The sequence below is a fragment of the Pipistrellus kuhlii genome, unplaced genomic scaffold, assembly GCF_014108245.1.
Source record: "Pipistrellus kuhlii isolate mPipKuh1 unplaced genomic scaffold, mPipKuh1.p scaffold_m20_p_10, whole genome shotgun sequence".
Classification (NCBI taxonomy): Eukaryota; Metazoa; Chordata; class Mammalia; order Chiroptera; family Vespertilionidae; genus Pipistrellus; species Pipistrellus kuhlii.
The window spans coordinates 7,005,636-7,033,250 of record NW_023425405.1 but is presented as its reverse complement, the minus strand read 5'-3'; the positions used below and the strand labels follow the sequence as shown (position 1 = coordinate 7,033,250).

General features: G+C 39.0%; 1 protein-coding gene and 1 pseudogene across 4 annotated transcripts in view; both read left to right on the top strand.

The window, feature by feature from the left end:
* Window positions 1-27,615, top strand: part of AASS (aminoadipate-semialdehyde synthase) — a 58,822-nt gene that overhangs the window by 9,765 nt on the left and 21,442 nt on the right. For 3 of the 4 annotated variants that reach the window (XM_036425627.2, XM_045576359.1, XM_036425626.2), the window contains exons 2-15: window positions 1,225-1,448; window positions 4,646-4,822; window positions 7,609-7,693; window positions 10,420-10,487; window positions 10,589-10,735; window positions 11,594-11,672; window positions 11,822-11,949; window positions 13,270-13,418; window positions 14,592-14,714; window positions 15,114-15,225; window positions 20,066-20,125; window positions 20,320-20,387; window positions 22,764-22,885; window positions 23,075-23,201. In XM_036425627.2, the coding sequence (XP_036281520.1) occupies window positions 1,239-1,448; window positions 4,646-4,822; window positions 7,609-7,693; window positions 10,420-10,487; window positions 10,589-10,735; window positions 11,594-11,672; window positions 11,822-11,949; window positions 13,270-13,418; window positions 14,592-14,714; window positions 15,114-15,225; window positions 20,066-20,125; window positions 20,320-20,387; window positions 22,764-22,885; window positions 23,075-23,201 (1,655 nt within the window). In that variant the 5' untranslated portion in view covers window positions 1,225-1,238. Of the gene's footprint in view, window positions 1-1,223; window positions 1,449-4,645; window positions 4,823-7,608; window positions 7,694-10,419; window positions 10,488-10,588; window positions 10,736-11,593; window positions 11,673-11,821; window positions 11,950-13,269; window positions 13,419-14,591; window positions 14,715-15,113; window positions 15,226-20,065; window positions 20,126-20,319; window positions 20,388-22,763; window positions 22,886-23,074; window positions 23,202-27,615 lie in introns of all 4 variants that reach the window. The other variant, XM_045576363.1, reaches the window with a different exon arrangement.
* LOC118714653 lies at window positions 6,566-6,689 on the top strand (annotated as a pseudogene).

Genomic DNA, 27,615 nt, shown 5'->3' with positions numbered 1-27,615 from the left:
TAGCAAGTAGAGCAACAAAAGAGCCAGTGAAGGTGAGGCTGGGCGTCCCAGGTGGAGGCGGGGGTTACGGTCAGGGCTCTGCTTCCTAAAACTCTTTAACACGTGCGGTGGACGAACATGTGTGTTTGTTTTGTTTTCTTAAATTTCCAACCTGCCCGGGACCAATACTTTTATAAATTTCAGTAACGGTGAATTACTAGAAAAGTGATCATGTGACACAAAGGTCTTTAAGTGCTGCCTTTCTATTCTGTGCATCACTTAGCTGTGAAAGTGGAAAGCAGTTCTCTCAGCACTGAGCGGCGCTTGTAGAAAATGGTCAGAGATGAAACTTGAAACACGTTGAGCTAAGAATCTTGTACATGATTAAAAAATTCCTGATGTCATGCTCTCAGAAGTGACATACCTTATCTTCCTATATTTGTATAGCAGGTTAACTTGCTTAACATTTTTGTGCTGAATAGTTGTTTGATGAAAACGTATATTTTAAAATCGACTTCAGCTCCCCAGATATGGGTTAGTGTCCCATAAGTTTCTCTGTACTTTTTTTCTTTTTAATCCTCACCCAAGGATATGTTTTTATTGATTTAAAAAATATATATTTTATTGAAAAAAATATTTTATTGATTTTTTACAGAGAGGAAGAGAGGGATAGAGAGTTAGAAACATCGATGAGAGAGAATCATCAATCAGCTGCCAGTAAGGGATGTGCCCGCAACCAAGGTACATGCCCTTGACCGGAATCGAACCTGGACCTTTCAGTCTACAGGCCAGCGCTCTATCCACTGAGCCAAACCAGTTTCGGCTGTTTTTATTGATTTTGAGAAACAGAGCAAGAGAGAGAGCAAGATGTGAGAGAGAAACTTCAGTTGGTTGCCTCCTGTACACACCTGGATGTGGGATGGAACCTGCAATTTAGGTATGTGCCCTGACGGGGGATCAAACCCAAAACCTTTTGGTGCACGGACAACCTTCCAGCCAACTGAGCCACCTGGCCAGGTGCTCTGTACTTTTCTCAGTTTTGGAAAGGAATAACATCTTTTGTGGCAGTTTGTGCTTGTCCTGGTAAAGGAACACTACCGTCCATGTTTCCCCTCCTGTTTGCTCTGTCCTCTATCTGCTACCCTCTGAGCGGGCTGGCTTTTGCAGCAGATTTCTTAGGAGACCAGAACTGACCTGTGCGCCCGCCTGCCCGAGCTGTCCCTGGCTCTCACGCTGTCTTTGCAGCCACAGGCCTGAAGATGCTGCGCACCTGCGGCTCCCGGCTGGGCCGGCTGGGGCCCGGCCTCCGCAGGGGCCTGCACCACAAGCCCGTGATGGCCGTGCGGCGGGAGGACGTGAACGCCTGGGAGCGGAGGGCGCCGCTGGCTCCCCGGCACATCAAGGGCATCACCAACCTGGGCTACAAGGTCCTAATCCAGCCCTCCAACCGGCGAGCCATTCACGATGAGGTAAATAGCGGCGATGTTTTCTGTCTGTGAGAGTAAAAGGACTCTGCAATGGAGATAAGGGAGCTCCTGAGTGAAGAGAACATGTGGCTCCTGTCACTTGAACAGCCACATGGCAATATTTCTTCACTTTGGTTATCATAAGATGGTTAGTAGAATCCTTGTCTGAGTCCAGAATTCAACCAATAAATATTCTTTTCATCCCATTTCATTCTTTCTCCAGTTGAGGGGTAAAGGAATTACTTTAATTTTTAAAAACATTTTTGACCTTTCTATTTCTTTTAAGGTTTTTAAAATGTTTTAATTTAATTTATTGGGGCAAAATTGATTAATAAAATTAAATAGGTCTCAGGTGTACAGCTCTGCATTTCATTATCCATATGTTGTATTGTCTGTTCACTGACCAAAGGCAAGTCTCCTTTTGTCACCATTTATCGCCCCTTTACTCTCTTCTGCCTCCCCCATCGACCACTCCCCCACCTTTCCTTCTGGTAATTACCATACTGTTGTCTGTGTCTATGAATTTTGGTTTTGTTTAATCCCTTCACCTTTTCCACTCAGCCTGCCAACCCACTCCTTTCTGATAGCTGTCAGTCTGTTCTCTGTATCTATGAGTCTGTTTCCATTTTGTTTGTCAGTTCATTTTGTTCATTAGAATCCACATGTAAGTGAAATCATTTGGTATTTGTCTTTCTCTGACTGGCTTATTCACTTAGCACAATATTCTCCAGCTCCATCCATGTGTCCCAAAAGGAAAGATTTTACAGCCTAGTAGTGTTCCATTGTGTAAATGTACTACAGCTTTTTTATCCACTCAGCTACTGATGGGCACTTGGGCTGCTTCCAAATCTTGGTAACTGTAAATAATACCTCAATGAACATATATTCATTGAGGTATATATATTCATTAAGGTGCATATATTCTTTTGAATCAGTGCTTCAGGTTTCTTCAGATATATTCTGAAGTTGAATCACTGGGTCAAATGGAGTTCCATTTTCAATTTTTTAAGGAAACTTTATACTGTTCTCCACAGTGGCTGCACCAGTCTGCATTCCCACCAGCAATGCAGGAGGGTTCCCTTTTCCCCACATACTCACTAGTGCTTGTTGTTTGTTGATTTGTTGATGATAGCTATTTTGACAGAGGAGAGGTGATACCTTATTGTAGTTTTAATTTGCATCTCTCTGATGACTAGTGACTTAAGCATTTTTTCATATGTCTATTGCCCTTTTTATAGCTATATCTCCTCTTTGGAGAAGTGTATTCAGATCCTTTGCCAATTTTTTACTGGATTGTTTTTGTTGTTGTATTTTGGTGTTGAGCTATATAAGTTTTTTTAAAAAATAATTTTTAGATATTAACTTCTTATCAGATGTCTCATTGGCAAATATGTTCTCCCATTCAGTGAGTTGTCTTTTCATTTTGTTGATGATTTCCTTTGCTGCACAAAAAACTTTTTTTCAGCTTGATGTAATCTCTTTCGTTCATTTTTTCTTTTGATGTAATCTCTTGTTTACTTTTTCTTTTCCCTTGCCCAATGAGATATATCAGAAAAAATGTTGCTATGAGAAATGTCCAAGATTTACTGCCTATATTTTCTTCTAGGATTTTGGTTGTGAGTCTTACATTGAAGTTTTTGATCCATTTTGAGTTTATTGTTGTGAATGGTATAAGAAGGTGGTTTGGTTTCTTTTTCTTTTTCCTTTTTTTTTTTTTTTTTTTTTTTTTTCACATATCTGTGCAATTTCCCAGCACATATCTGTGCAATTATCCCATTGTATGTTTTTGCCTTCTTTGTCAAATATTAATTAACCATGAGGCATAGGCTCAATTATAGATTCTTTAGCCTGTTCCTTTGGTCTATATGTCTGTTTTTATGCCAATACAATGCTGTTTGGTTTACAGTGGCCTTGTAGTATAGTTTGATATCAGGTAGCGTGACTCTTTACTCCTCTTTCTCAGGATCGCCTCCGTACCAGCTGTCCAATCTCAGTTACGTGTTCAACTCTCAGGTTTCCCATTGGTAAAATGGGGATGATAACTGTACCTGCCTCATGGAATTTTATGAGAATTAAATAGAACGATCCATGCAAAGAACTTGGCAAAGCACATAGTAACTTATTAATAAATGTTGATGATTATTTTATACAATAAAGGGCACCTTTACCATGATAATAGTTAGTCTACTTTTTAAAATTGATTTACCCTTTATGCCCTAAACATCTTTACTTTCCTGCCTCCATATTTATATCTATTCCTTTAAAGCCTCTTGCTGATATTGCCACTTCTTCAAATCTTACCCAACCTTTTAGATTAATTGAAAATTTTCTACTTCCTTCATCATCTCACCTGGGAATTATTTCAGTATTGATTAAAGTAATAATCACTTAGATTCTGCAGATCATGATGTTATTTTTAATTCAGCCTCATTTACTGTGCTCCTGACTTCTTTTTTTTTTCTTTTATACATTTTTATTGATTTCAGAGAGGGAGAGGGAGAAAGATATAAACATCAATGATGGGAGAAAATCATTGGTCGGCTGCGTCCTTCAGGTCACCTACTGGTATCAAGCCTGAAACCCAGGCATGTGCCCTGACTGGGACTTGAACCATGATCTCCTGGTTCATAGGTTGACCTCAACCACTGAGCCATGCCAGCCCCCGGCCTTACTTCTTTCTTACTGTATTTTGTGGACTCCTTTATAGGAAGGATTTACCTGGCTTTCTTTGTGTCTCATCATGTCATCTCTAACACAGTCTGCGTATAGAATAGGGCAGTAATAAATGGTAATTAAACACAGAAAAGTAAATATTGCAGATATATCTTCCTTTAAAAAAATGAACCTGAGTAATAAATTAGTCCTTTGCATTTACTATTTCAGTGCATTGTTGGTATAAAATATATATTTCACAATGATATTACATCATTTGTGCTAGTGATTATGATCAAACTATTAACTGTTCTTAAAATAGGAAAATGTGCTGAATTTTCTACATTTTTTACTATAAAAGTCAAACATGTTAGATTGATCTTTAGCCAGCAAGTGAAAATATTAGTAGCTATTCTATTATGTGCTCTTATTCATAAAGATTGTATTCCTTCAGAAGGTTGTGCCTTTAATTGCAATACTTAGTTATGGAAGAAAACATGAATACAACAACTCAGGGGAATAACTCTTAACCAAAATTGCATTCTCAGGAATATGTCAAGGCTGGCGGCATTCTTCAGGAGGATATTTCTGAAGCTTGTCTTATTTTGGGAGTTAAAAGACCCCCAGAGGAAAAGTTAATGCCCAGGAAGACGTACGCATTCTTCTCCCACACAATAAAGGCCCAGGAGGCCAATATGGGCCTGTTGGATGAAATCCTAAAACAGGTAATTGGTAAACAACACTCATAAATGTCATAGAAATTACTTTGAATTATCAAGCAGAGTTTGAATTTTTTTTTTTTTTTTTTTTTAGCATCTGGGAAATACATCTTGTTATTCACCTCAGGAGGAAAGGTGATCTATGAGCTAGTGCTTGAATAGCACTGTTGTTCTTGAGGCTTCTCTTTGGCCTGAGTTTGGAGTTTGTTATAGGAGAAGACAAACAGATTTTATTCCTTTTGAATTCTGAAATGGAAGGAACAAGAGAACCGTTCTCTCAAATGATCCCCAGTTTATGAGGCCACTGGGTCAGATATTAGCAAGTAGAATTTTTGAGCTGAAAAGAACCTCAGGAATCATATAATCCATCCTCCTAATTTTTAAAAAAATATATTTTACTGACTTTTTACAGAGACGAAGGGAGAAGGATAGAGAGTTAGAAACATTGATGAGAGAAAAACATCGATCAGCTGCCTCCTGCACACCCCCCACTGGGGATGTGCCCGCAACCAAGGTACATGCCCCCTACTGGAATCGAATCCGGGATCCTTCAGTCCGCAGGCCAATGCTCTATCCACTGAACCAAATCAGTTTTGGCAATCCTCCTGATTTTTCAGATGGAGCCCAGAAGGGTGAAGTGTTGCCTGAGGTTGCACAACTCCGTAGAGCCAGACCTGGAGTGTAGATGATTTTTACCTTCATTAACATTAAAAGGGGAGAAAAACATTTTTGAGATATAAATACTATTGGAATGACTAGTAGCTACTTAAAATACAGAGTATACATTCCACAAATATTTGCTGAGTGCCTATACTGTGTCTGACATGAGCTTTCATTCTAGTGGGATAAGACAGGTAAATAAATGACCTCTCCTAGGTCACTTGGTGATATGTGTAATGGAGACAAATAGAATCTAGAAGGAGAAAAGGAGTGTTGGGCCTGGGGAAAAGGGACAATGCTAGTTTAAATAGTATTATCAGGGAGAGCCTCACTGAGCAAAAATTTGAAGGAGATGAAGGATCACACTGTCCATCTGGATGTCTTCCAAGCAGAGAGAATAGTAACACAAAACCTGCTGGTCTTTTTGAGTGAAGGGTGAGAGTAAATCATGATGTTCTAAGAAGCTTACTCTTTCTGCTTTGTGGAAATGGGAGAGAGCAAAGCTGATAAGAAGATTGTAAGTCTAGACCAGTCTAGATGCTAGGCTACAATGGAGTTTGTGATGCAGGGACAAATACTGGATGTACTTTAGAGGTCTGATTCCAAAGAATTCCCTGATGGAACGAATGTGGAATATGAGGAAGAGAAGAGACAGTGATGACATCAAGACTTTAAAAGAGTTGCCAGAAATTGAAAGGATGCTACTGTAGGAGGAGCAGGCTTGAATGGAGGATTGGGAGTTGAGTTTAGGGCCTGTCGAGTTTAGCTTGTCCATTGGTATTTAAGAGGAGACACTGTGTGGGCCGTTGGATGTGAATTTGTAGCTCAGGAAGGCAGCTCCTTCTGACACACATGTTGTGGTGGTCAGAGACTAGATAGTACGTAAAGCCACAAGAGTGGATGAGCATCGGAATGAGTGTAGCTAGAGAAGCCTGAGGTATGTTATAATAGAGAGACAACTAGACATTTTACAAAGTCCTGGGGTAAGGATGTTAGAGTGTTAGAAACTAGACTAGAACCTGAGAACAGGCAAAGGACAGGAGAGTTTGCAAACAGTAAAAGCAGTGGAAGTATTTTATATAGGTGATAATCACTTCTCGGCCTTTTGGCTAAGATCAAGTGTAGTATTTTATATAGGTGATAGAACATATTCTTTAAAAAAATTTTTTTTTATTGATTGCAGAAAGGAAAGGGAAAGAGAGACAGAAACATCAGTGATGAGAGAGAATTACTTCTGCTGCCCCATGCACGCCCCCCACTGGGGATCAAACCCACAACCAGAGTATGTGCCCTGACCTGGAATCAAACCATGACCTCCTGGCTCACAGGTCGATGCTCAACCACTGAGCTACACCAGCTGGGCTAAAACACACTCTTAGTCATTTGAAATATGCTATACCCAGGCTGCATTGAATTTGCAGTGTTTCGGAAGAACAAATTCAGTAAAAAATCAATAAAATATATTGGGGGAAAAAAGAAAGAGGGCGGTAGGGAGGGAGAAAAGGAGGGGAAGAGAGAGGGAGAGAGAGGGAGAGAGAGAAAGAATGAGATATTTGAGCATATAGACTTGAGAGGGAGTGGTGGTATTATTTTTAAGTTAGAAGGGGCCTGGGTGAATGTCAGAATAGCTGAGGGGAAGGAGCTGTGCAGAGATGAAGAATGCAGGACAGAGAAAAATCTCAAGAATGATGGTCTTGGAGGACATGGAGAAAGCTGGGATCTAGCTCACAGGGCTTAGTCTCCAGAGGGGCTTGTTTTCTTTAAAACTAGAAGGAAGATGTGGGGAGACCTGGGGTTGTAGATATATTTATAGATGCTGCTGGGCTAAAATTTAAGAGAAATAATGACTGTTATTTGATTGACTACCTTCCAGGGGCATTTAGCATGCACGGGTCTAGGACCATGTTTTTCATCTCTAATCGTAAACCTATCATTGGCCCGTGACCCATGAATGACCCATGATATTTTCTAAATATTTCTAAATGTTTCAGGGTGCCCCTCTGATGTTGGCCAGTGAAGTTGTATTTTATTAGAGGGGAAAATATGCAATACTGACTTGGTTATGTTTGTGCTTTACTCTTTGAAATTAAACTTGTTGGGTCTGGTTGAGAAATCTTTTATTCTTTCGTCAGGAAATCCGACTTATTGATTATGAGAAAATGGTGGATCATAGAGGAATCCGTGTCGTGGCGTTTGGACAGTGGGCCGGTGTGGCAGGTACATGTGTGGGCATTGACATCACTCACCCTCTACATTTAACTGTGGAGTGACTGTGTGTGTTTTTCTTTTTTGTGGCAAAAGTGTTCATTTTCTCCAATAAAAATAAACGTGAGGGTGTGTCTGAGGGTGATCACTATCGGGGGGCTAGAATAACAAAGTAAATCATGGAAATATGTTTATTATAAAAATTAAAAAGAAAAAGAGGGCAGGGAGACGGAAAGCAACTGTAGATAGACTCTGACTTTCAGTAGTTCTGTTGGAAGACTAGATGGAGAGGTCAGTTTGGTGATGAGAACTTGGGGAGTAGAAGAAAGGGACAAAGAGGATAAAGGTACCGGGGCAAGAGCAACAAAGGAGAAATCCAGAAGGGATAGAAGCTGGAGTTTGGGTAAAAACTCTACTTGATGTTTCAGTTAGTTCTTTGAACCTTGTTTAGTCAAGAAACACCATGTAGTGTAACTGTATCAGATTGGTCTACCTGAAGGTCTGTTATTGTCAGAACACGTAGATAGAAATTTGTAGGGACATAGGATACCAGCACACTGCCATCCTCCCTGATTAAAGCGACAGTTACTGATCACTTCTCCCAACAACTGCAGAATGCATATTCTTTCCACGTCACGTGGAACATTCACCCACATGGCCTACAAAACAATTCTTAATTAATTTAAAAGATTTGAAATCATGGAGTATATGCTCTATAAGAAAACTGACTTAGAAACTATAATTAAAAGAAAACTAGAGATTTTCCAAATATTTGAAAAAGAAACCATGTATTATTGGATAACCCAGTCAAGGGTCAAGAAAAAATCATATGACAAGTTAGAAAATATTTTTAGTTGAATAAAAGTTTAAAAACAGCATGCCCAAAGTTTTGGGATGTGGATAGAGTGGTGCTTAGAAGGCAATCTACAGCATTTAATGCTTTTATTAGAAAAGAAGAAAGTTCTCAAGTTAATGGTCTAAACTTCCATTTTAAAAAGTTAGAAAATTAACAAGAAATTAAACCAAAAACAAGTATTGATAGAAGAAAGGACATAATAAAGGAAAGAGAGAAAAATCAATGAAATCAAAGCAGGAAAACAATAGAGAACATCAATTAAATCAAAAGCTGATTATTTTTTTAAAAATTAATAAAATTGATAAATCTTTAGTTAGGTTGATTTAAAAAAGAGAGAAGACACTATTTACCAAGAAGGGACACACTATATATCTTACAAACATTAAGAGGTTAAGAGAATATAATTAGGCCAAGAAATTTGACAATGCAATAAAATAGACAAATTCTTAAAAGATACAAATTACCAATTCCAACTCAAGGAGAAATAAAAAGCTTGAATATCAATGTACAAAATAAATACCATACATAAACACTTAAGGGAAATGAATTATATCTTGTGGAGACTTATTTATAGTATCTTTATTCATAATAGGCTAGAAATAATCCAAATGCCCATCAGCACAGGAATGGATAAATAAATTCTGGTATATCTATAAAATGGAAAACTCAGCAATAGAGAGAAGCAGACTGCCTATACACACAAAGTATGTATGGATCTCAGAAACATTCAGCTAAGTGAAAGCTGACACATAAAAATATACACTTCATACATTTATATGAAACTGTAGAAAGAACTAATGTATACAGACAGAAATAGATCAATAATTATTTTTGGCTATGAGAATTGGGTTTATGAGAATTGACTGGGGTGATGGAAATATTCTTATCTTGATTGTTAGTGGTAATGTGGATGGATACATTTGTTGCTGTGTTTTATTGTGTATAAATTATCCATTTAAAAGTTGATTCAGGAAAATAAAGATAAAAGAACATTTTGTAGGTCCTGAAAAGTATGTTCCAATAAAGAAGAAAAGAATGGATGTTGAGGACTTTGCTACAGACATGCTGAGTTTTTTTTTTTGTTTGTTTGTTTGTTTTATTATTGCTGAGAAATCGGTGGATGGTTAGAGCTTGATATAAAATATCTGTGTTAGAGATCCAGATTTGGTGTCATCTGTATACAGAAAGTACTTGGAATTTAGGACTGGATGAAATTATCTAAGAGAAAAAATGAGAGATTGAAGAGGACAGGACCCGGGACAGAATCCTGAAGCTAGCTGATTAATCTTTAAGGCAAAGGCAGAGGACACTGATGTAAAAGGAATGGGCATAGGGTACTGAGGGAAGAGACTCCAACAAAGGGACTCCTTATTGCCAAATACCTCTGGCAAGTAAGTCAAGATCTGAAGTGTCTACTGAGTGTAGTTATTTAGGTTACTAAAATTGCTAATGAGGGTCATGGGTCAATGGTGAATGTTTCCATTTGTTCTTTCTTTTTGGTATGGCAGGAATGGAAGAGTGTTTAAATGTTGATAAGAATAAACCCATAGATAGTGATAATGAAAAGAATAATTCAAAAGTGGAGTTGATTCCTTTGAGAGGCAGGAAGGAGCAAAGGTGGAGCGATTACTCATAGAGAAGAAGAGGGACACTCATCCCATTGTAGCTGGATTGAAAGTGGCAGGGAGGGTGGGAATGAAGCTGACTGAGTGCCATTGATTGCAGCAAGTTGAGGGGATGGATACGATGATGGCCTCCTTCAAAGCTGAGAGGCTGTGACCGGTGCTTCCTCAGAGCCCTGAGCAGGTTGGAGAACGGGCAGAGAGGACAGGTCCTGCTTCTCCCAACTAATGGTCTCTCTATTGGTCTGATTCTACAATAGGGATGATCAACATTTTGCATGGAATGGGTTTAAGGCTCCTTGCTTTGGGACATCACACACCTTTTATGGTGAGATGTTTATTTGATTTTTTTTAAAATACATATTACACTTTTAGAGTTGGAAAATGTCTCAAGTGGTAGACTAACTTGAACTGTGTGCTTGCTTTCAGCACATTGGCATGGCTCATAACTATAGGAACAGCAGTCAGGCTGTGCAAGCTGTCCGTGATGCTGGCTATGAAATATCTCTGGGTTTGATGCCCAAGTCGATAGGGCCCTTAACATTTGTGTTCACAGGGACTGGTAATGTATCTAAGGTAAATCCCACCTGTCTTGTTTCTGTAATGCAGCCTGAAACTCTAAGAGGATGTGGGCATTTTGTGAACATTTCAGAGCATTTCATAAGTGGGCATTCTGTTTTGGGTGCTTTCCTTATCCATATATGTACCTTAACTATAGTAAAGAGCAACCATAGTCTAAACTTTTGTTCTATGTTTTTGATTCCAAGCTGTAAGAGGTTTTGAATGCTTTTTCCCCCTTTTTAGAGGGAAAACTAATTTTTAATGGTGTAAAACTCTGTTCTTAAGGTGATCTGTTTCACCATCACAGAGATGTTCAGAAGTTTGGACATTAATTACCCTAGGCTGTAAATTTTTCAAGATGACTTGGAGTTTTGTTAATCAGATGCATTCAAGATGAATTAATACTTTTTTCCTTCTGGGATGGTTTTGAGGATGCATTTGTAGACCTCCCCCAAGCTCCTCTCCTGCTCCCCAGGACACTTATAAAATAGATCTTTCTTTAATGAAAATATTTTACAAAAAGGACATCACTATTTGTATTATTCTGTGAGATAGGTATCTAATTGTTTTGATAGGAAATATAGTTTCCCCACTTGAAATAACTTCTGCAATGGAGCAAAAAGTAAACAGAAATACTTTATGCTGCTCTCATTTCTAAATACTCTTGTTTCTATACTGAATATCTTATAAATTAAATTAAATGCATGGTGTTCACATTGCTTGCTGTGAGCAAGAACCTCATCTGTACTCCTTGTCGCAGGGCGGGACAAGTGGAGCTGTAATTGTGGGGAAGATGAATTCGAATCTTTGCATGACATCATGTTGGCTCTTTTCCTATGGAGTTTTAGATTTTTACTCACGTGTTATTGACAGGGGGCCCAAGAAATCTTCAATGAACTGCCTTGTGAATATGTCGAACCACATGAATTAAAAGAAGTTTCCCAAACGGGAGGTAAGAGGGGGAGGGTGGCTGTCTGTATTTTTTGTTTTGTTTTTTTTGTTTTTGTTTTTTTTTTAAACAGTGTCTGTGTTACAATATTTTATCACTATCAATCTTTATCATTTGTCACCCACTTTCCTAATTTCTTTCTCCTCTGCAAGACCTGAGGAAAGTGTATGGAACGGTGATAAGTCGCCATCATCACCTTGTCAGGAAAACAGATGGTGTATATGATCCCGTGGAATATGACAAATATCCTGAGCGCTACATAAGTCGCTTTAATACCTATGTGAGTAGCACACTCAGCTTTTGAGTTGGTTGCTCATGATACACTATAGCCAGGCTGTTTTCAGGAGAGAAATTATGGATGTGTACATTGTTTTGAGTTCCTCAGATTGACTTGTGGTGATTCCCTTGGATGTTATGAGTTGGCCTAAGGCACTGTTGGCTTTTATTGAAATTTGCAGGGGCCTTTGCTGAGTGGTTTTGGTGGTTTCTGTGGTTATCTCTATTTTTTTTATTTTACTGTCTCTGTTTCTTCTTCAGGTCTGCATGTGCCCAATAGCTCTAAAACATTTCCTGTGGATTGTTATTTTTGGACTAGCTTGTACTGTTGGCCAAGCACAGTGTCTATGAGGTTTGATTTCAACATAGGTTTATTCCTTCCAGGCCAGGAATTGCAGTCATAGCCTCAGCCAGCTGTCTTGAAATGCATGCCATTGATTATAGCGCTCCAGGGTGAAACAGTGAGGCTGTAGAAGCATAGACCCATCCCCAGTGGACAAATAAAAGGTTACTTTCAATTAAAACCCTTCTGATGGAAGCATACTGGACTCATAAGAACATGTTTGTATGTTCTGTAGTCATTGGTCATGCAACCATCCTCTTCAAAAGAAATCAACAAAAAATAAAACAAAAATGCAGGCATATATGGTGAGAAGGAATATTGTACTTTAAGTAACTTTGAATATGTTTCAACAACATAGCATTTTTAGATCCTGGTGTAATGGTTAGCATGTAAAGCATGTTATAGGAAGAGCATCTTACCTGTAACTTGCCAATTCTTGAGACACTTGAGAAAGAAATATTATGAAACTAGATTCAAACTGAAAATTTTTGCATCTAGTAAATTTCCATTCCTTCTGTCTTTCCCAATCTCAGAAGTATCAGTTATTTGCTGCATCCTAAAACTTATAATGACCTAGTTACTGTGTATGCATGTACGTAGTACATTTGTTCATGGAACCTACAGATGCTTTAATCTTTATGGCTTTCCTTTGAGGATGGGAAGTTGAGGTAGCCTGATTTAGGTATAGAGTGTTAGGTCACCTGATTCTTGGTCCCTTTCTTTTTCTTAGCTATGTAATATATGAGAGAGCAAATGTATTAATATATTTATGCTCATATATTTATCATGGGAAATTTTACACTGAATCTGGGTGGTTATTTATTGTCTCAGGCTCAAAAGAAGTCCACTGACCTAGCAAATAAAGTCAACTTGAAATAACATTAAATTATTTCTCATGGCATTTACAGATAGCTCTCTTTCAGCACACTGTATGGAAATACACTGTTTCCTGGTTTGTTGAACCTAAAACTTGCTTTACAGATTGCACCCTACACAACTTGTCTTGTTAATGGAATCTATTGGGAACAAAGGAGCCCACGTCTACTAACCCGCCAAGATCTTCAGAATCTCCTGGCTCCAGGCAAGTCCCCTGTTGTTGGTGTGGAAGGCTGCCCTGCATTGTCACACAAGTAAGGACCTTACTTCAGCAATGACGGCAGGGCCCACTGTTAGGGTATCACACAGAGGGGATTCATGTGTCATAGGACTGGATTGTTACTGAGTCATTAGTTGCCTTATCTTAGCTGAGCTCTTGAGAACATTTGACAGTTAAACTTCCCCCCTTCTTGTATCTCTGAAGTTCTGTGGCTCCAAATGTAGCTCAGAAGTCTCCTCCTCAGTGAGGTCCTTTCCTGCTTCTCCATTCCCTCTCTCTCTCTAGTCTTCTCCTCTGCTTCTTCTACTGACACTCACCATCATTTATTTTTCAGTGTTTATGATTTTCCCTCTCCTCCTTGAACTTGGTCTTCTTAAGGAGAGGGCCGCCATGTCTCTTGGCTACCAGTACCCAGAACATTGTCTGACAAATCATATGCATTCAAATGATGATTCAATGTCCAGTTAATTAATTAATCAATCAATATTTATGGAACACCAGGTCTGTTGGACACTCTGCTGAGCTAAAAGATAAAGGAGAATAGACCTGCGGTTGCTCCCCTCAGGCATGTCACTGGCAGCAAGTAGGTGCCAAGGGAATGCTGGGAGCAATCACTATGACCAGAGTTTAGGAGAAAGTGGGAGCTGGCCTCAGCAACACCTTAAGAGGGATGAGTGAGGAGAATGAGAATTGCAAGTGACAGGATTGCTGCTTGATAAATACGGGGTCACCAAAGCACAGTTTAAGACAGTGTGTGGGCCAGTCTAGGTCTAGCTGAGGGTTTATATAGGCAAATGGTAATTGGAGATTGGGCAGGAATATGGGGTCAAACGCTAAAGGATTTCAGGTGGTGACATTTGTTCCACGTAAAAACATGTAAATTTATGTAATAGTACAAAGCAGGAAGGAGGGAGTAGGCCAAGTAGGTTAAATTCAGGCTGTTGTCAATGACTTATGTAGGGAAGGGATTTTTCCACTTTTATTTCCCTCTTCTTTCCCCTCCCACTTTTTCTTCCTTGTGAAGCCTGAAACTCATAGTGAGGAGTTGTGGTGTGTTCCAGAACACAGGGAACTATAGGGGGAAAGCCAAGAGCCTAGGCAGCCACCTTAAAAATCGTTCCAAGCATCTTTCATCTTGAATCGTTTGTGATCTTGTTGGAGACTTTAAAGTTCCACACTCTGACCTATGTGTTGATGCTCTTTGCAGACTCGTAGCGATATGTGACATTTCTGCAGACACAGGGGGATCGATAGAGTTTATGACGGAGTGCACGACAATCGAGCATCCTTTCTGCATGTACGATGCAGACCAGCATATGATTCACGATAGGTGAGTGTGCTAACGCTGTTAGACGGTGAGAAAGACATAAAAACACATCATTTACTTAGCTTTGTATACTAGTCCTAAAATACTCAATATTTTACATCATGATGAAGACTACGCAAATTTCCAGAACTATACTGAAACATATTTAAAAATTTGGTAGAAGACCCGCATGCAAATTAGAACACTTAAATCCCATAATCACAATGTTTAAATGGGAAACAGGTTGCTGAAGAAGGGAAAAACTTTGTTTAAAAATCCTTGCTTATTTTGTTACATATTCTAGTACCATGTTACAAATGATATGAAGCATATCTAATGGAGTAGTTAGAAACTTTTTCTGGAAAAGTGAGAGCTCACAAGTAACATTTTGTACATCCAAATAAAGCATATCGCTTCTCCTAGTGTTGAAGGTTCTGGGATTCTGATGTGTTCCATTGACAATCTGCCCGCGCAGCTTCCAAAAGAAGCCACAGAATACTTTGGCGACATGCTTTTTCCTTACGTCGAAGAAATGGTAAGCAAACCTAGAGCCTTGTGACAATTCCATGGCTGGAAATAGAACTGTGGTGTGATTTTATGGATGTTCTGGTCTCCGGTATTAAGAAATCTGTTGCAAAGTGAAATGCCAGCCCTTCCCTGAAGCCCTTATTGACACTTTACATATTCTGCTTCTGTGTCTCATGAGAAATATGGTTGTATAACTGCTTCATGCTTAATTATAGTTTGCTCTTGCCTCTCCTTATGCATGTTTTGGTAAGAATGTTCATGACGTGGAAGATAAGATTAGATTTATTTTCAATTTTCCTGCTTCTTTGGTCAATTCATATTGGGGTATTCTTAGTGTGCTGTGATTAACAGACTTGAAAAATCAGGTATATAGGAGATTTTATTGGATTTTAGTCGCTAATACTTAGTTCAGTGACAGCTTTTCTTGAGGTCTTGTATTTTTCACTGTGGTCAGTAATTGATTAATGAAATACTATGTTATCTAAATTCCATTTTCTTTTTTTTCTCTCCTTTTTATTAAATTTACAGGGGTGACCTTGGTTAACAAAATTATACAGGTTTTATTTGTACACTGTACTGTGTGTTCACCACCTAAAGTTAAGTCTCAGTCCATCACCATTTATCCCACCTATACCCTTTTTCACTGCCCTCCCCCTCCCTGTCCCATCACCACACTGTTGTCCCTATCCCTGAATTCCTTTTCTTTCTTTTTTCTTTTCTTTTTGGCTTGATTCTCCGTCTCCAGGGGCAACCTTGGCCTGCTCTCTCCAGCTATGTGGCTGCCATTTTTCTTGGGATTTATCTTCTATAGTTAAAACTTTGTATCCTTGAGTAGAGGCCTGGGCCAGCCAAGGTGTTTGGAAAGCTTGGCTTCCTCCATTGCTGGAGAAACCCAAGCCTCCCTCCTGTTCTCTGTGGTGGCAGGCATCTTGGTTGGGGTTAATTTGCATACTCACTCTGATTGGCTGGTGGGCATGGCTGGTGGGTATAGTGGAGTGATGGCTAATTTGCATAGTACTCTTTTATTAGGTAGGATAGACTAGAGGCCCAGTGCATGGATTCATGCACACTGAGAGGAAATTAATTAGAAGAAATATTTTAGAAGCTGGGGAGGGGCTGTGGGAAATTGGCTAGCGGGGGAGGGACTGCGGGAGGTTGACTCCAGGGCGTGTCTGGTTCATCTCCCCCAGTCCTGATTGAGGCCAATTGGGGTCGTCTCACCCAATCCCAATCGGGGCTTATTGGGGTTGGCCAGCTGGTGAGGGACCACAGGAGGTTGGCCGGCTGGGGAGGAACTGCGGGAGAGCTCCAGGGTATGTCTGACTCGTCTGGCCCAGTCCTGATCAGCCGGATCCCAGCAACAAGCTAACCTACTGGTCGTAGTGTCTGCCCCCTGGTGGTCAGTGTGTGTCACAGTGACTGGTCTAACAGTTGAACGAATGGTTGGACACTTAACGTATTAGGCTTTTCTTACAAAGGCTAGTCCTCTAAATAGCTTGGTTGGCTTGGCTTAGGGGCATTTATTTCTGTGCTACTTTGAAGTATTGAACTTTTGTGATAGTTGATGACTGTATTTTGTAGTGTTGATGTATACATATATATATGTGTGTGTGTGTGTGTGTGTGTGTGTGTGTGTCAGCTTATAGCTAAAATATTAAGTATCAATATATTGTCTGTGATCTCTTGCGAACTGTAACTGTATGCGAACTGTATTTAAAGTATATAATGTCCTTTCCCCTACAGATTTCCCTTCTTGACTTAAGGTCCAGGTAGCTTTTGTAGCATTGCAGGGTACATACTATTATTTTGTACCAACATAGAATTTTTGTTTTAGTTGAATTTGATGTCTTGTTTGGGTAAAGTTAGGAAAGCTTTTATGAAAGAGGTGATGTTTGAGCTGGCTCCTGATAGATGTATAGCATCTGTTCTTTGCATGGTAGTGAGAGGCACAATATGTGATGGAGACAGGAGAGCAAATGAGGTAGTTAATTTAATCTAGAGATTCTGATTGAAGTAAAGGTTAAGTATGTTTGTTTCATATCGGAAAGGGTCTTAACATCAGAAGAAATAGCTTGAAATTAATTTGGGCAAGAGTGATGAGGTCTCCATCGGCCCACAAACTGAAGGGTCCCGGCTTCGATTCTGGTGAAAGATATGTACCTAGGTTGCAGGCTGGGTTCGTGTGGGAGGTAACCAATCAATGTGTCTCTCTCACATCGATGATGTTTATCTCTTTCCGTCTCCCCCATCCTTTGCACTCTCTCTAAAAATTTATGGAAAAATACCCTTGGGTGAGGATTAACAACAAAAACAAACAAACAAACAAAAAAAGAGTGATGAGCTCTGCAAGCTCTATGTGAAAGTGATAAAGCATCCCATGTGCTTCAAGACCCTTGTGCTTGCACATGTGTAACGGGTGAACTGAGTAGCCTTTGGTTGTCTTACATGCGTGCCTTTCTTTAAGTGAACTCATGATAACTATTAGCTTTCTTGGGGGAAAAGTCCATTGAACTTTAAATAATTATTGTATGGATCTACTAATATATTCACTGAATATTTACCATTTTATAATGTAGCAGGTATATGGTAGGATGCCAAGTACAGTTCCTCCCTTCCAGGTGTGCTCAGGGGCAGATTTTGGTAAAGACTTCACAGCTGAGACAGTTCTTCAGCTGCTCCTTGCAGTAGAAAAGTGGGAGCTCCAAGTAGAGAAACAGCATGTGAGGGAGGCATTTACCTGGCATAGCACAGAAGCATATAAAAGCATGACCCAGCCGAAACTGGTTTGAACATCGGTCTGCGGACTGAAAGGTCCCGGGTTCGATTCTGGTCAAGGGCATGTACCTTGGTTGTGGGCACCTCCTCGGTGTGTGTGTGTGTGTGTGTGTGTGTGCAGGAGGCAGCTGGTCACTGTTTCTCTCTCATCGATGTTTCTGGCTCTCTCTCTCCCTTCCTCTCTGTAAAAAAAAAAAATCAATAAAATATATTAAAAAAGAAAAAAAAAAGCATGACCCAGAGCAGTAACTTCATGCTGTTAATGGGTCTGAATAATTGGTGTGAGGCAAAAGGGAGAGCTGAGGTGGAGAGGCAGAACCAGCCTGTAGAAAATGTTGTAGGACACTTAGGAACACTTGAAGAGACTTTATCTTGGAGGTAAGGGAAAGATACTGAGTCAGTTTAAATAGGCACAGGGAAGCAATCAGTTTGTGATTTAAATGAAAGGAACAAAGTTGAGAGGTAGTTCTCATGATCCCGGTAAGGCCTAAGTAAGACTGTAGAAATATAGAGAAAGAGCCCAGATAAGGGAATGATACACAAGTGTTCAGTGGTTTGACCATATGCAGAGTGAAATTCAAGCCTCATTTGATTATCTACTAATGGATTCCAGCCTGTAGACAGGGTTGGTAGGTAGAGGAATCAGCTTGAGAAAGGAACACTCCAAGGGAGCCTGGGAGAAAGGGGCAGTGGGAGGACCCTTGGTGTGTTAATTCCATGAGCTTCCCAAAGTACGTGCTTGCTTATGCTATCTATCTATCTAATAACAGAGAAATATGCAAATTGTCCAGGATGCCATCACAGTAAGAGTGATGACCAGCAGGCAGCCTGGTATGACAAGGCTGGCAGGGGGATTAGAGAGGGACAAACAAACGACTCAACAGCAGGCTGCGTGGAGTGACCAGGCCAGCAGCGGGGGCAATTGGGAGTGACCAGGCAGGTTGGGGGGCAGTTAGGGGTGATCAGACTGACAAGGGGGCAGTTGGGGTGATCAAACAGGCAGGCAGGCAGGTGAGCAGTTAGGAGCCAGCAGTCCCAGATTGTAAGAAGGATGTCCCGGATTGGAGAGGGTGCAGGCTGGGCTGAGGGGACCCTCCCCACGCATGAATTTTGTGCACCAGGCCTCTAGTATATATATATATATATATATATATATATTTAAATGCCCTTGTCCTGTGAATAGATAGCCTAGATGTCTTGTGTTTTAGATACATGAAAGTATCATAGTTTCATGTGTATTTTAATGCAGAATATAAATGCTCCAATGCCAGCATCCGCTCAGTTTGCTCTTTCTTATTTGGGTGGGTGCTCTAGAGTTAACCTATGGATTGCTCATTAACCCTAATACTCTGACCACCAGAAGCAACAATACTGATTTATATTATCTTTACCCATTTGCAGTCGATTCTAGAGTGGTATTTATTTATTTATTTATTTATTTATTTAGCAAGAAAAGAGGAGACTGAGAAAGATGCTAGGATGTTCAAATGAGTGGCACCATTTTTGTTGTTGGCCATCTGAGTCATTCTTGCAAAATAGAAGGAAGAGTGGATGACTTTTTTAAATCTACTTAAAAAAGTAGTCATTTTCCCTAACACTCTTGAAAAGCTAAATGTGTCTATATTCAGAACTCATATTGACCTGAGGGAGATTCCCTATTGGGGGCTTGGGGGCTTGTTGCCCGAACCTTTGAAATGTGAAGGAAGGCCCCAGAGTGAGGCTATAGACCTTGTGGTGATATTTGCCAGCATGCTCAATATGACATCTAACTTGGATGTGTGTGTGTGTGTGTGTGTGTGTGTGTGTGTGTGTGGTGTGTGTGCAGGGGATGGGGGGGGGGGTCTGAGTTTTTCACCTTTCCAGTAAGTGAAGATGAATTTAATCAAATTTAACTTTTAAAATTGTGAAATGGCATGTGTTTGGGGGCAGACTTCATTACCAATTATTTTCTGATCTTCAGAAACTTTTCTAAATTCCTTTTTCTTTTGAGTAATATTGTAATATGAATAGAAATGCCAAGAAGCCTTCCTTGCAATGTCATTTATCTCTTACCAATCTCATTTTCCTTTCAGATATTATCAGACGCAACACAGCCTCTTGAAAGTCAGAATTTTTCTCCTGTGGTGCGAGATGTAAGTTATAAAAATAATTTTTTTCTATGAATGTACTTTTCCCCACTACTATCCTCCTCCCCTCTCTTCCTTCCCTTTCTCCCTCCCTCCCTGTCTTTTCTTTATCGCTCTGTCTCTTCTCTATCTATCATGAGCCATGTTTGTGGGATTAATATGTGGATATTAAAGAAATGTCTTGTGTCATATATATTTAGGCAGTGATTACATCCAACGGTATATTGACTGATAAGTATAAATATATCCAGACACTCCGAGAGAGCAGGTAAGCATTTTTCTTATCTTGGATCTGATGAGTATTTTTTAATGTTTCAATGTGAGTTCAGAAGAACTAGGTTTATACAACAGGGAAATTTTGAAAATGCCTATAAATAGAGGACATCCAAACTAAGTGACTGGTTGAAACCAGTGAGAATTATTTTCTCTGGGACAGTGTTGGGCTGTATCCTGTCTTGTGTAGCTTTGTATGCAAACCCACAAAGTCGAAAAGACTATCCATTCTGGGAACCCCCCCTCCTAGCACTTTGACTACGTCCTGCCTCTGTTACTTGCTTGAAGACAGTGAGCAAACTAACTCTTTCTGTGGTGCTTTCAGTCCGGTTTTTAGCTGAGGGTTTGGGCTCTCTTTTGTGTAGGAAAGAAAGCTCTTGGTTAGAGATTAGAAGCCATGAAGAAAGAAAATGATCAGAAGTCAGTTTTCCTGGAGATTCTTCCTAGGAGGAAGGTGCCAGAAAGTACCGTGACAAATCTTCCCAAGAGAACAGTTCTCACAGAAAGGTGCTTAGCTAAGGCCCTCAGTCCCTCGATTGATTTTCCTACTCAAAATCATTTCTTGGGAATGTTCTAGTCCACTTCAGCCAAGTGCGCTTGGTTTGTGTTTAGCTCTGCTCCCCACTGGCCTATTCCCATCTAACAAAATAACCCATGCACTGAATGCCCAGGAAAAAGCCGGGTGGGGAAATTAATAACAAATAAACAAGCAAACAAACTGCCTTGTCTTCTTTCTCAGTTGTTGTCTCTACTAGAGGTAAATGAGGAGAGCAGCACAGACCAAGTATACTACTGTTATGCTGTTTCCATGTGTTTGCTTATAGTTACTTTGTATGCTTCAATGAGATATTTTGGCATAAGATAGCAAGTATGCATAATTTGTGTTAAAAAAAAAAAAAGAGCTAACTCTATAACCCCTTAGGAGAGTTAATTATTGGGAAATGTCACATGCATTTGTTTTTTTATACTCCCTGTGTCTTTTGATCCTCATCACCTGATGATCTCATACTAATCCCAACGTCATATCTGACGTGACCAGTGACGATGGCGTCTTCACTCTTACACGCCTTGTTTCATGTGGCAGCGGGTCTACTCGGCTCCCGTAATTAGGGTTTCCTGCCTTCCTTCCCTAAGCGGAATCTTGTGCCAAGAGTGTAATCTGAAGATTGAATTTTGAAAGGAAATATAATTATCTTGCACCCTGCCTTATTCTGATGTTATCTTTATTACTTAACATGGTGGCTTTTAACCTGTAGTGTTTGGGGGTGCTCATGATATGATCTGTATTAGAATCTAGGTGAGATTACAAAAAAATTATTTTGAACACACCACATTTAGATATCAAAATATGTTTCAATTATATAAACTGTAGGAAGTGTTATTAGGAAGCATATCAATAATCAAATAATAGTGATATTCTCTGGGAGGTAGCATGGAATGGGGTGGAAGTTAAAGACCTTCCCTCGTCAGTAATATAAGTGTTGGGGTGATGAGAGGCAGGAACATTTTACATTTATAGTTATTTTTAGTCAATCATCATAATGAATGAAAAAGTTCAAGTTTGAGTGATATCCTGGTCTAAAAGATCTAAACAACAGAGCTTGCTGCGTAAGTTCCTGGCACCAGGCCATTTCCATGGTTTTACATTGATACCTGGGAATTTGATTCAGAAGGCCTTTAGTGAGTACCTATTGTATTTAAGACAAACTAAACTGAGAATCAGTGGGTTTATAAAGATGAGTAAGACTTAATCACTGTCTTGGAGGTCATAGTTTGTTGGAAAGACAAAGAGTTATCTGTCAGGAAGGTATAAATTCTTAACAGAATCAACTGTTCAATAATTAAATTCCTGCCTGGTAACTTCGGTTTCTATATTTGACCCCTGACATTTGTGATTTCAAAGTTATGGTTGCAACTGTTCTCGAGTGATCCTAAAGATAAACAACCAAACAAATGTCTAATATGGATATTAATAATTTCCCCGGATTTTGTGTGGAGCGAATCGGGTTTCATGGTAAAGCTGCTAGCAGGATTTTGAATCACATCCCCTGGAAGGGCAAAGTTACTCAGTCATGAGTAAGACAGTCAGTGGCCCAGCACCTGTGCCTCACTAGGCAAATTCATGAAAGTCTGTGAACACGCACCTCAGAGATGTCAGGGTCCGTTGTCTATTGTCCAAAATCTAAAATAATCAATGAAAAATGTTGGTGTGGGGAACTCCTGTTGAGGTTCTTTTTATGAATAATGTGAGGGAATTATTGCCTTATAGTGTTAATTTTTATTTTGTTTTGTTGCCAGCATGATTCTATTATTTAATTTTTGTTGTTGTTAAATGATTCCCCCTACCCTGCCTTTTTATTGATTTCTATAGGGAACGTGCTCAGTCACTTTCAATGGGCACTGAGAAAAAGGTTTTGGTCCTTGGAACTGGTTATGTATCTGAGCCTGTATTGGAATACCTGTCAAGAGATCACAACATATCAATAACAGTAGGTAAATAAGCCCTAGTATTTGAAGAAGAAGAAAAAGAAAAGAAAAAACTAATTTCATGCTTTCCTTGTGAATTTTAAATGACTATTTGTTTCTAAACTTTGAAAAGTTACTTGGGAGATATTAAAGTGTGTTTGCTCTCTGACTAGTAGAGGGAAATCTAAAATTTGGGCTTCTTTATTCTGGAAATAGGCTCTGACCTAAGGAGTCAACTTGAACAGTTAGGCAAGAAATATAATATTAATCCTGTTATCATGGACATCTGCAAACAGGAAGAGAAGTTGGCCTCCTTAGTGGCAAAACAGGATCTTGTCATCAGGTTAGTATTTAGCATGAAAAGATTGCTGTGTGATTTGTTGGTGTTATTATTTCTCTTTCCTTAATTTAAAAATTTTTTAAATTTAGTAAACCGGTGGCCTTTCATGAAAGTTAGCATTAGCAAATCTGTTTTATATTTAGTTTTTCTTGGTTGAGTTTCCCTACTGAATAGTGATAATGCTGTGGGACATGGTTATCCTGTAATGTTCCTCAAATACCTTATTTTTAAGTTGCAGAAAGAATGTTTTAAGCACAGTGACCACCAAAATAAAATATGGGATATGTTTGACAAAAAAATTATATAATGGTATATCAAATCTTTTTGGTTTGAATGTTTCAAGTTTAGTTTTTGATGATTTAATGTAAATATTAATCAAGTTTGATACATTGCTTTGAAAATTACATTTGTATTTGTTTTTACAAGGGTATTTGCAAGTGTTTGACTTAGAGTTATGGCCCTTGGCTAGTTACTATATCACATAAACAATCAGTTATGGCGGAAACCGGTTTGGCTCAGTGGTAGAGCGTTGGTCTGCAGACTGAAAGGACCCCGGTTTGATTCCGGTTAAGGGCATGTACCTTGGTTGCGGGCACATCCCCGGTAGGGGGTGTGCAAGAGGCAGCTGGTCGATGTTTCTCTCTCATCGACATTTCTAGCTCTCTATCTCTCTCTCTTCCTCTCTGTAAGAAATCAATAAAATATATTTTTTTAAAAAGACAATCAGTTATGAATTCTAATCTCTTTGTTTAAAAAAGCACCATCAGCCAAGACTGGTTTGGCTCAATGGATAGAGCGTCGGCTTGGGGACTGAAAGGTCCCGGGTTCGATTATGGTCAAGAGCATGTACCTTGGTTGCGGGCATACCCCCGGTGGGGGGTGTGCAAGAGGCAGCTGGTCGATGACTCTCTCATCGATGTTTCTAACTCTCTATCTCTCTCCCTTCCTCTCTGTACAAAATCAATAAAATATATTAAAAAAATAAATAAATAAAATAAAAAAGCACCATCAATCAAAGTTCTATCATTCTATTTCTCACCATATTATTAGGTTAGTGTAATTAATGCCAAATAAAAAATTATTAGCTCTAGATAACACTTTTAGTAGGCAAGTTTTCAGTGATCGGAAGGTGACAAAAAGTCTCCACTCAATCTTTCAGATGATGTAATTCTATATGTCTATTAATACTTTTTCAACAAAGCATTTTGCAAGTATTTTGCTCATTGGCTTTTAAATTGTTTTGATATTTAGTAATAATTCTTTAATGTTTTTATTTTCAATTGCACTTTGTTTTCAATATTATTTTATATTGGTTTTAGGTATACAAAATAGTGGTTAGACAATTCTTTTATTATTTATTTTTAAATTTTATTTATAGAGAATTTTTAAGGAGAGTTGAAAATTTAATGATTTTTCTAAGTATACAAAAGGATTAAATAATGAACATTATTGAAGTATTCTTTTTAAAAATATATATATTTTTATTGATTTCAGAGAGGAAGGGAGAAGGAAAGAGAGATAGAGACATCAATGATGAGATAAATTACGTATTGATGGGCAGCTGCCTCCTGCATGCCCCACACTGGGAATCGAGCCCGCAACCTGGGCATGTGCCCTTATCCGGAATCGAACCAGGGAAGGCCAAACTGGCCAGGATGAAGTATACTTAATCTTCCAAAAATATATTACAACATAAAAAGTTAATGGGTTTCACTTACATTTCATTTTCTTGGGGTTAAATAGCTATTAACTTCTCCATGTTGACTTTCTTTTTTTAAAATTGAATTTATTGGGGTGGCATTGCTTCACAAAACCATATAGGTTTCAAGTGTACAACTCGACCAAACGTCATCTGCACACTGCTGTGCACCTATCACCCCAAGCGAAGTATCTTTCTGTCACAGTTCTCCCCACCTTTACCCAGCTACCTCCCACCACCTTTTCCCTCCGGCTATCACCACAGTGTGTCTGAGTTATCAGACACACTGTGTTGGTTTTGTTTGTTTATTTGTTTTGCTTAATTCTTTTGCTATCTTTCATCTAGCCCTCCAACACCCTCCCCTCCTTCAGCTGTCAGTCCATTCCATATATGCAAGCCTCTGTTTCTATTTTGCTCTCCAGTTTATTTTGTTCATTAGATTCCACGAGATCATAGGGTATTTATTTTTCTCTGTCTGGCTTATTTCACTTAGTATTATAATCTCCAGGTCCATCCATAAAGTTGCAAAATATAAGATTTCCCTTTTTTTAAGTCCCAGTGATATTTTATTTTTAGCTTTTAAAATGTAAAATTAAAACACACACACACACACACACACACACACACACACACACACATATACTACTTTATTGTTGAAAGTATCACATATGTCTCCCTTTTTCCCCCATTGACCTCCTCCTGCCCAACCCCACCCCCTAGCCCAGGCCTTCACCATCCTATTGTCTGTGCCCATGGATTATGCATTATATGCATACAAGGTCTTTGCTTGATTACCTCCCACCCCCCCACTCTCCCCTGCCTTCCCTCTGAGATTCCACACTCTGTTCCATGCTTCCATGTCTCTGGATCCACTCTGTTCATCAGTTTATTTTGTTATTTTGTTCCTTAGATTCCACATATGAGTGAGATACCTGTCTTTCTCTGACTGACTTATTTTGCTTAGCATGATACACTTCAGGTCCCTCCATGCTGTCCCAAAGGGAAAGAGATTCTTTTTTTTTTTTTTTTTTTTTTTTTTTATAGCTGCATAGTATTCCATGGTATAAATGTACTACAGTGTTTTTATCCACTCATCTACTGATGGGCACTTGGGCTGTTTCCAGAATTAGCTGTTGTAAATTGGGCTGCTATGAACATAGGAGTGCATGCATTCATTCTGATTGGTGCTTCAGGTTTTTAAGGATATATTCCTAGAAGTGGGATCACTGAGCCAAATGGCAGTTCCATATTTAACTTTTTTGAGGAAACTCCAAACTGTTTTCTGTAATGGCTGCACCAGTCTGCATTACCACCAGCAGTGTACTAGGATTCCTTTTTCACCACATCTTGTCATTTGCTGATTTGTTGATGGTAGCCATTCTGACAGGTGTGAGGTGAAACCCCATTATGGTTTTAATTTGCATTTCTCTGATGATCAGTGACTTTGAGCATTTTTTCATATGTCCACTATTTAGATCCTTTGCCCATTTTTAAATTGGCTTGTTTGTCTTCCTTTTGTTAAGTTGTATGAGTTCCTTATAATAATATATTTTGGACATTAACCCTTTATCAGATATATCATTGCCAAATATGTTCTTCCATACTGTGAGCTCCCTTTTTGTTTGGCTGATGATTTCTTTTGCTGTGCAGAAGCTTTTTATTTTGATGTAATCCCATTTGTTTATTTTCTCCTTGGTTTCCTTTGCCCTAGGAGATGAATCCATTAACATATTGCTACCAGAGATATCTGAAATTTTGCTGTTGATGGTTTCTTTTAGGATTTTTATGGTTTCCTGACCTATCTTTTTAAAATATTTTATCCATTTTGAGTTTATTCTTGTGTATGGTATAAATTGGTGGTCTAATTTCATTTTTTTTTTTTTTGCATGTGTCTGTCCAGTTTTCCCCATACCATTTATTGAAGAGACTGTCTTGACTCCATCGTATCCTCTTGCCTCCTTTGTCAAATATTAACAAATGTAAGAGGCCAATTCTGGGGTTTCTGTTCTGTTCCATGGGTTTATACACCTGTTCTTGTGCCACTACCAGGCTGTTTTGAGTACAGTGGCTTTGTAATATAACTTGATATCTGCTATTGTGATTCCTCAAACTTTGTTCTTTTTTCTCAAGATTGCTGCAGCTATTCATTTTTGGTTCCATATAAATTTTTGGAGTATTAGTTCCAGATCTGTGAAATAGGCTGTAGGTATTTTAAGAGGGATTGTATTGAATCTGTAGATTTCCTTGGGCAGATGGACATTTTAATGATATTAATTCTACCAATCCATGAACACAGTATATTCTTCCATTTTTAAAAAAATATATTTTATTGATTTTTAACAGGAAGAGAGAGAGATAGAGAGCTAGAAATGTCGATGAGAGAGAAACATCGGCCAGCTGCCTCTTGCACACCCCTACCGGGGATGTGCCCGCAACCAATGTACATGCCCTTGACCGGAATCGAACCTGGGACCTTTCAGTTCGCAGACCGACGCTCTACTGCTGAGCCAAACCGACTTCGGCTATTCTTCCATTTTTTAGTATCTTCCTCTGTCTCTTTTTTCAATGTCCTGTAGTTTTCTAAATATAATTCTTTTACCCCCTTGGTTAAATTTATTCCTAAGTATCTTATTTTGTTGTTGTTGTTGTTGCAATGATAAATGGGATATTTTGTTTAATTTCTCTTTCTGATAATTCTTTATTGGTTTATAAAAAAGA